This window comes from Colobus angolensis, unplaced genomic scaffold, assembly GCF_000951035.1.
Source record: "Colobus angolensis palliatus isolate OR3802 unplaced genomic scaffold, Cang.pa_1.0 Scaffold183, whole genome shotgun sequence".
NCBI lineage: Eukaryota > Metazoa > Chordata > Mammalia > Primates > Cercopithecidae > Colobus > Colobus angolensis.
The window spans coordinates 66494-74796 of record NW_012114966.1 but is presented as its reverse complement, the minus strand read 5'-3'; the positions used below and the strand labels follow the sequence as shown (position 1 = coordinate 74796).

Below are 8303 nucleotides of genomic sequence, written 5' to 3'. Positions count from 1 at the left end.
GATCCTCTTGCCTAGGCCTCCCAAAGTGCTGGGATTACAAGCGTGAGCCACCACGCCCGGCCTCCCCTTCTATAAGTTAACTAAAACTGAGGATGGTTCTCTCTTGCACAGTTTTGGGATTGGGAGGAGGACTTGGCCAGAATCTACGTGAAGAGAGGGAAACCATAGTTCCAAGTCCTAAAATGTCTTACCTCTGGTTAGGAGAGGCCACCATCGGCCGTCCAATTCTCTTCTTCGGTCTGGTTAGCTGAGGTGATGGGATTTCCCCTTTGAGAGCAGGGACTGAAGGAAGCAGACTGGCCTATAAAAGGGCAAGTCAGCACACTGTAGCCACAATAGGTTTAAAGGGTCTTAAAACATCAATAATTTTATTGGTAGCGGAATTTTATTACATTGAACACAAGTTGAAATAAGTGGGTCCAGAAACCTTGATGATATAGTTTCATTCCTATAGTTTCATTTCACTGGGTTTGATCTATACCTTAGCAGGATGTTTCTTCATGACTTGAAGGCTCACTAAAGATGTGCAAGGTCTTCTTCTACCTCCACTAAAAATCTCAATACTGGCCCCCATAATAATGGCAGGATTTATTTCGATTCCTTATCAGAACCAATGCTAGGGGCTCTCAAACTTCAGCACTGTAAACAATCTAATGGCTTCTAATATTTCCATATCTTATATTCTTATTCACAAGAAGAAATCCTGTGTTAGAACTAGAAGACTCTTGAGTTCAATTTCAGATGAGAAAAGTGAAGCCCAGAAAGGTGAGATGATTTGCCTAAGACCATAAAGCTTCAAGTGGCAGAAATGAAAATAGAATTTAGGCTCTGACTACTGTTCCACTGTACCCATACTGTCTCCTCCCATATCCCTTATATATTTTGAAAGTAATTAAGTTCTTACCTGAGCTAGGTTTTATCCAAATGTTCAGGTTGGTAAAATAGCAGTAAAGTAGTGCCAGGAAGAGGCAGGCAGAGGAAGAAGAGATTTAGCAGGCGAAATGAGGTTGGGAGCAGGCTACTGGGATCCAAATAGTCAGAAAGAAAGGAAGGAAGTGCTGGTAAGAGGGAAGGGAGGAGCGTATCCTAAAGAACTACTCCCAACTGCACAACTGTTGTTTTCCTCCCAATTTTCCTAGGGATTCCTCATAATTATCTCCTTTCTCTTCATAAATTCTAGTTACTGACCTGAAATAAAATTTCTCATTTGGTTGTCCTCAAGGTGCAGAATATGGACTTAAGGGCTCCTCCAGACAATTCAAATGCATTGTAGATAGTTAAGATAGAATAAAACTCACCTTTTTGTCCCACTGAATAATTTATTTAATATTATTTCTCACTAGTATATATTTCATCAAGAGTAGTTTCATTCATTTCACCAATTTTAGGTGATTTTTCTTGTTGCTGTTAATGTTAAGTGGAAACAGCAAGATATACAAGTGATCCAATGAGTCTTTTGTGCCCCACCCAACTGCCCCCACAAAGGTCAAGGGGCCCCTTAATGATACTTGATGTGGTTATCAATCACTACAGAGTAGTAGCTTCAATACAAATAAAACTTTCAAAATCTATTCAAAACACAAAATAAGACATAAGCTTAATTAAGGAAGCTTTTCTCATATGTAAGATGATATAGAAGATAAAAGAAGCAGGTATATCTGACACAGATCAAACATGGTGTGCCTGATGTGGTCCTAGCTTTAGGACCTGGGCAGAGAAAGTTAAGAATTCCTGTTGGCATGAGTGTAGAAAGGTGCTGCTAACATAGTTCTGTCCCTAGTTACTACTTTTTTTCTGTGCATCCGTCTTTGCCTTGATATGAGTTTTGGCTTCTCTATCAGCTCCAAACATTTTCTTGTTTTCTTTTCTGTATTGCCTATACTGACCAGGAAAAATTCAGCTTTATTAAAACACAAGTAAGTTGATGACTATACTTTTCATTGGGATAACTTTTCCTTCTCGGCATAGCCTATGGTTTGGCCAAAGCAGCCCATTCCAGGGTTCCTCTGTTTAGCTTGTTCAACATATTGACTCCATGCTTAGGGCCACGGAACTCAGCATTACTTAGTTACATGTAACTAAGTAAAATGTAACATGTAACTTAGTTACATGTAACTACATGTAAAACTTACAGAATTACTTACATATTTATAAACATTACTTTATATTATATACATTATAATGTATATATAATATATTATTTACAATAATATATTATATAATATATAATGTATATAGTATAATATATATACATTATAAACATTACTCGTCTGATTCAATAATACAACAGAACGATGGGAGTCACCTCCCTCTTACGTCCCAACTCATATAAAGCTTAAAATATCTATAACCGGATAAATCTTTCAGATAAAAAAGGTCAGGAAGCACAGAAGGAACCTGAAGTTGATAATATGGGTGTCCCTACATTTGTTTAGTGTCATCTGATTTAAATCCAATTGTTCTTATTGACATTCTCAAGATCCATAGAGAAAAAACCTATCAGTGGCCTATCCGCTAGCTAAAGTCAGATAAGACACATTGCCAGAGCTTGAAACTTTCTCATATGTTAAAGGATATAGAAGACAACAAGGGAACAAGGAATGTTTAACACAGAATAAATAGGTAAATAGTCTTAAAAGTGCTTTCTCAAGGCAGTCTAAGAAGGGACTCAAGTGTTAAATGTGAGAAGCCTGTTACAAATATAGTATTAACCATCTGGTTCAATATAATGTGGATTGGGTGGTACCTGCATGACCACTGAAAGGATCACACCCCACTTCTAAAGACTGTTCATCTTTTTATTGAATATTCTGGTAAATATTTCACATTAATACAGGCTACATTATGTAGAGCCACTATATGACAAGAAATTTACTCAACTTTTTCCTTTTAAGTATGTAAACAATTATACATGTATTTATCACCCTAAAAGGTTGAAACATGTAATCAACTAATTCTCTTCTGCATACAAGTAGTATTCAGTATGTTTAGCCAAAAGCACTAAGGTCATATGATCTTAAGTTCAAAATGGCTAAACTAACCAGAGAACATAACCAAGTGGATAGGAAATCAATTTGTTCTTATACAATGGGCAATCAAATTTCCATTGCTAAAGCCTCAGAGAAAATTTCTTAGGCACATTAAAAAAAATCCCCATGGTTCTTCCAAGGTCATAGGTTTCTTAAACAAGGCTAAAGAGTAAAGACCTTCTAACTTAGTTGACATATTTGAGATGCATGTTTCCAATATGAGGTGCCCACGTGCCAGGCCAAATCTGAAAAGGGGGAGGAAAAATTGGAATTTCTAATTAGGAATCTTTAGACAGTTACAAAATGAATATATAAATGCAATGGCAATTCACTGTTTCTGCCTAGGAAGAATACACATATATGAAATAAAGTGTTCAGTAGCATCATCTTGATATTGAAAAAGCAATCCAGATCGAAATTATGGTCAATTATGACTTTTGATATTCAGTACTTATACTTCTCACAAAACAAAAAGAATGATGTGACAAATCTAAAAAATAAAAGAGCATTAAGCCTATTTTACCTGCTGGGCATCAGTGCATTCAGTTGAATTTTGGATAACTTTTATCATAGGGTTCCAAGCAGGATCTGGGTTGTGAAGTCCATTAAACAGAGGGCCTCCTGGAACATCAGCAAGCTGAGGATGAGAAGGTATTATGGTGCCTCCATACATGGAAATTGGCAGACCCTAAAACAGAAGAAAAAAGATTTAATCATAAAATTACTGTAAATCATAAAATTACTATAAATCCCATAATAGCAGCTTAGACTTCTCTAATTTTCCTCATTTAAAGAACTCCAAAAGATCCTATAAGTACAGTATGGCAGTGTTGAGAAAACAAAATGTTTATCTGCATCTGCAAGGCTTTTCAACAAAAAAGAGAGAGAAAAAAACTAAATTCAATATGAAATCATCAGAAAATTTCTCATATTTGATAAAAATAACCTCAACTTTCCCATATTTTAGTTTCATGAATAAGCTTAAGCTAAGAAGAAAATGGGAACTCCACATGACTGCTTGCCGACATAAAGCTGTCAGAGCACACAAGAAAGCATTAGTGAACTCATGGCCAGCTTTTAAGATGGGTAGAGGCCTCTCTCCAAGCTGCAGCAGCAGAACACGAACTGGCAAAACCCAAATCCCTCAGGTGTTTTCGGGGAATGGGGACATCTTCAGGACGAACTACTGTGGACAATGCTATGCACTCTTGAAATTGAGCAAAAGATCTAGCAAAGCCACAGAAACAAAAGAGAGCATTATTTCAATACAAAGTATTCCTTAACGTGACTACATTGGCTGACAAAGTGTCAAACAAGTTACAGTGATGTTTGTCAACTCACTTTAGAAAAATCCACAAAACCGCTTGCCATAGGCTGATGAAAAATGTTAGAGGGGGCTACCATTCCAGAATCATCTCTCTCCATTGGTTGATGTTGGGAGAATGTGCTTGGGTCTGATAATTGTTGATGCATTGGATGGTTCCCCATCACAGATTGCGACCAACCTGATAAGCCTTCTGGAAAGAATAATTGAAAACAAATTTTTATATTTATTTGGATAAAACAACAAAATATTACCACTGTTATTACCAAATGTTACCAAATGTTATTGAAATCTTTCCTTTGAAGAGCTCAAAGCATATTTATCACAGTCTTGCTAGCCAAAGAAACCAGTTCCTGAAAAACTAGGTAAAGTCCTCTGAATACTCCACTTTACCCTGTCTTTCAAAAGATTAAGTGCTGTCCGAAAGAACTCAAATGATTGCTTAAGAGAGAAAGGACACACACTTTGAATCTTTTGTTTCTGATCAACTCTATATATTACCTCAACCAATATTCCAGACTCTGAAATTGGATTGAACTCCTCAAAGACATAAACACCCTTCCCTAATTGAGTGTTAAACAAAGGAACTAAGTTTTTTTTGTTTTTCTAAGGAACTAAGTTTTAATGGCAAACCTACAACTTACTTAAGATATCCCTCCAGAGAGAGAGCAAGGCAATTTTACCTGACACAGCATTGACACCAAATGACCAGATTCCACTGTGTCCAACGGGAGCGACAAAACTGGTCCCCACCGGGGCTTGTGCAACAGACCCTCCTTGCCGAATTCGGGCCAGTCTCTCTGTTCCAATTGGGGGAGGTATCTTTCGATCCTGACCAGCACTGACTCCTTTTGGTTGGCCCAATGTTGGTGGGGCAGAAGTGGCTGAAAGAGGTGAAGATGATTCCGAAGAAACAGATGGAATAGGAGAGTCACCTGGTGGCAAAATATTTCTCTATTGTTTTATTACATATAAAAACTATAAGAATATGAGAAACCTTGTTGGAAAGATCTATTCCACAACATAGGTTCTGTAAAGAAATTTTCATTTTAAAAGAACGTTCAAATAAAATATAATTTCTATAAACATTATCCTATGCTACTTCTGCCTATAATAAGTATACAACAATAGTCTAAAAAATGTTTTCCCAATTGAACTAAACAATGCTAGAAAGGAAGCAGGACACATTTGCTTTTATTCTAGCTCTAAATAATCTTCTCAAAACATTATTCATTATTGTCACTTTTTTTTTTTTTTTTTTTTTGAGACAGAATTTTGCTCTTGTTGCCCAGGCTGGAGTATAATGGCACTTCTGCCTCCCAGGCTCAAGCGATTCTCCTGCCTCAGCCTCCCGAGCAGCTGGGATTACAGGTGCCTGCCACTATGCCTGGCTAATTTTTATATTTTTAGTAGAGACAGGGTTTCACCATGTTGGCCAGGCTGGTCTCAAACTCCTAACCTTGGGTGATCTGCCTGCCTCAGCCTCCCAAAGTGCTGAGATTACAGACGTGAGCGACCTGCCTAGCCCCTTTGTTCTGTTTATTTCAATGTTTAGAACAGATGAAGTATGTGGAATTGAACAGAATTGGATTTTTTTTTTTTTTAATGAGCATCATGAAGTAGTCAGTATTGACTTTTTTGACAAGGAAAATTACCCAAATCACCCAAGAGTTCCATTAAGAAGCAAGGCTGTGAATCAAAATTGTATAATGCTTTGCTAACATTTGACCTTATTTCCTTATAGAAAAAAAAAAGGACTGTAGAAAGGGAACAAAGAAAAGACTAACAGGTATAAAGGGTCACCAGATGTTTTCTACAAAATATGCCAGGTACTGTGCAAATATTGCCACATTTAAGTTAATTTTAAAATGTGGCCGGGCGCGGTGGCACACATCTGTAATCCCAGCACTTTGGGAGGCTGAGGCGGGCAGGTCATCTGAGGTCGGGAGTTCGAGACCAGCCTGACCAACATGGGGAAACCCTGTCTCTACTGAAAATACAAAATTAGCTGGGTGAGGTGGTGCATGCCTGTAATCCTAGCTACCCGGGAGGCTGAGGCAGGAGAATCGCTTGAACCCAAGAGGCAGAGGTTGTGGTGAGCCAAGGTCACGCTACTGTACTCCACCCAGAGCAACAGAGCAAGACACTGTCTCAATCAATCAATCAATCAATAGAACAAAGGAATATTTTAACTTATAAAAGGCAATACAGTTTCATAAAATGTAAAAATACACGAGAAATCACACCAAACTGACCATATACATAAATTCAACTTCTTTCCAGATTTAAGAAATAATTTTACAACACTGCTTCCAAAGGGTCCTTTTGCAAAACTACTTGCAATACCTGTTTTTTTTTTTTTTTTTTTAAATAGGGACAGGGTCTTGCTGTTGCCCAGGCTGGTCTCCAACTGCTGGGCTCAAGCGATCCTCTTGCCTAGGCCTCCCAAAGTGCTGGGATTACAGGTGTCAGCCACTGCACCCAGTCTAGTACCTCTTTTCTTGATCCAAGTTCTAGGGTAAAACATTTTTGGCTTGAAAGAATAATTCTCAAGTTTTCTATGCTACAAATGACTGACAATTTTTTCACATGACCACAGAACAAACCTTGGGCATTGGTATACCATTTAGTTTACTAAAGTTATAACATGGTGTTATAGCTGAAATAAATGATTTAATAACTTATTCAAAACTCTTTGGGAAGAGTTCCACCAGGATTCCTACATGAGTTTGAGGTGCTTGTCCAAGGATGGGGAGAAAAATGTTGTCTGTTGAAACTAGGAGTCCCAACAGGAGCTGGCCCTTGCAGGAAAACCCTTGTTCCTGGTATGCCGGAAAAACTTGTCAGAGGAGCAGAAGAGGAAGATGGGGAGCTGCCTGATGGGTCAATGGATGGTAACCCTGAAATAAAACAGGTCCAAGACATCCAATTAGCTAAAACTTTAAAATTGAAAGCCCAAGAAGACTTCCACCAAGGTGAGATAAGCTGTAAAAATAACCAAACAAATGAATAAAAGATAGCATGTGGCTCATTTCCATAGACCACAGCAAAAATAATCCATCTATGTGATATTGTATGGCCAAATCCATTTTTTTCTTACAGTCCAAAAGAATATCGCCAAACAGCACTACATACAGAAAAATGGGCTCAATGTTTAAGAGTGTCAGTCACCTGGAGTAATGTTCTAGATGAATCTCAAAGCTTTTAAATGGAGAGGATATGAAATGAGACTATGCTGTAACTAAGTAGCGCCCAACAATAACTTCTGCATTCCCTTTTGTAGTCAATCTCAAAGTACAGCTTTTCATCTATATAACTACAGTCATTTCCTACAGAAGATAAGTAACAAAATCTACCAATGTTTCCTTCCTCACAAGGAGGAAAAGCATACTACTAAGGATAATTTCAGCATTCTATCTGATAGAAAATATCAACAGTTGCAAAATATATCAAAGTTTCTATCTAGTTTGTATAAATCTGAACTTAGCCATCTTCTTAAACTCCATTACTTTCTCTGAAGAATGTATTAGGAAAAGAGGTTGAAGGTCTGGAAAAGGATTATGGTTTCTTATTTCAGGAAAAAGTAGTTAATATCAACATTGATTGTCAAAATTTCTTTTAAGCAGGTCTTATTTTCAGTTTGATTTCCCCATCATTAAAAAAAAAATGACTTTGAGATGTAATTCACATACCATATAATTCACCCATTTAAAGTATATAATTCATTGGATTTTAGTATATTCACAGGATTGTGCAACCGTCACCACAATCAATGTTAGAACATTTTTGTCTCCCTTAAAAGAAACTCCATACTCATTACCTGTCATTCACTGGGTCCTCACCCTCATATTTCCATTTCTTTTTTTTTTTTTTTTTTGAGACGAAGTCTTGCTCTGTCAACCTGGATGTATTGTAATGGAAGCAAGCAAGAGGTTAGAGTGCCACAGCAA

At 37.4% G+C, this 8303-nt stretch overlaps 1 protein-coding gene across 1 annotated transcript in view; it reads right to left on the bottom strand.

The window, feature by feature from the left end:
- Window positions 1-8303, bottom strand: part of LOC105510137 (ankyrin repeat and KH domain-containing protein 1) — a 75183-nt gene that overhangs the window by 7307 nt on the left and 59573 nt on the right. Inside the window, exons 18-22 of the mRNA XM_011939769.1 lie at window positions 7077-7253; window positions 5037-5288; window positions 4371-4546; window positions 3553-3717; window positions 192-301 (exon numbers count right to left, since the gene is read on the bottom strand). Coding sequence (XP_011795159.1) covers window positions 192-301; window positions 3553-3717; window positions 4371-4546; window positions 5037-5288; window positions 7077-7253 — 880 coding nt within the window. The remainder of the gene's footprint in view (window positions 1-191; window positions 302-3552; window positions 3718-4370; window positions 4547-5036; window positions 5289-7076; window positions 7254-8303) is intronic.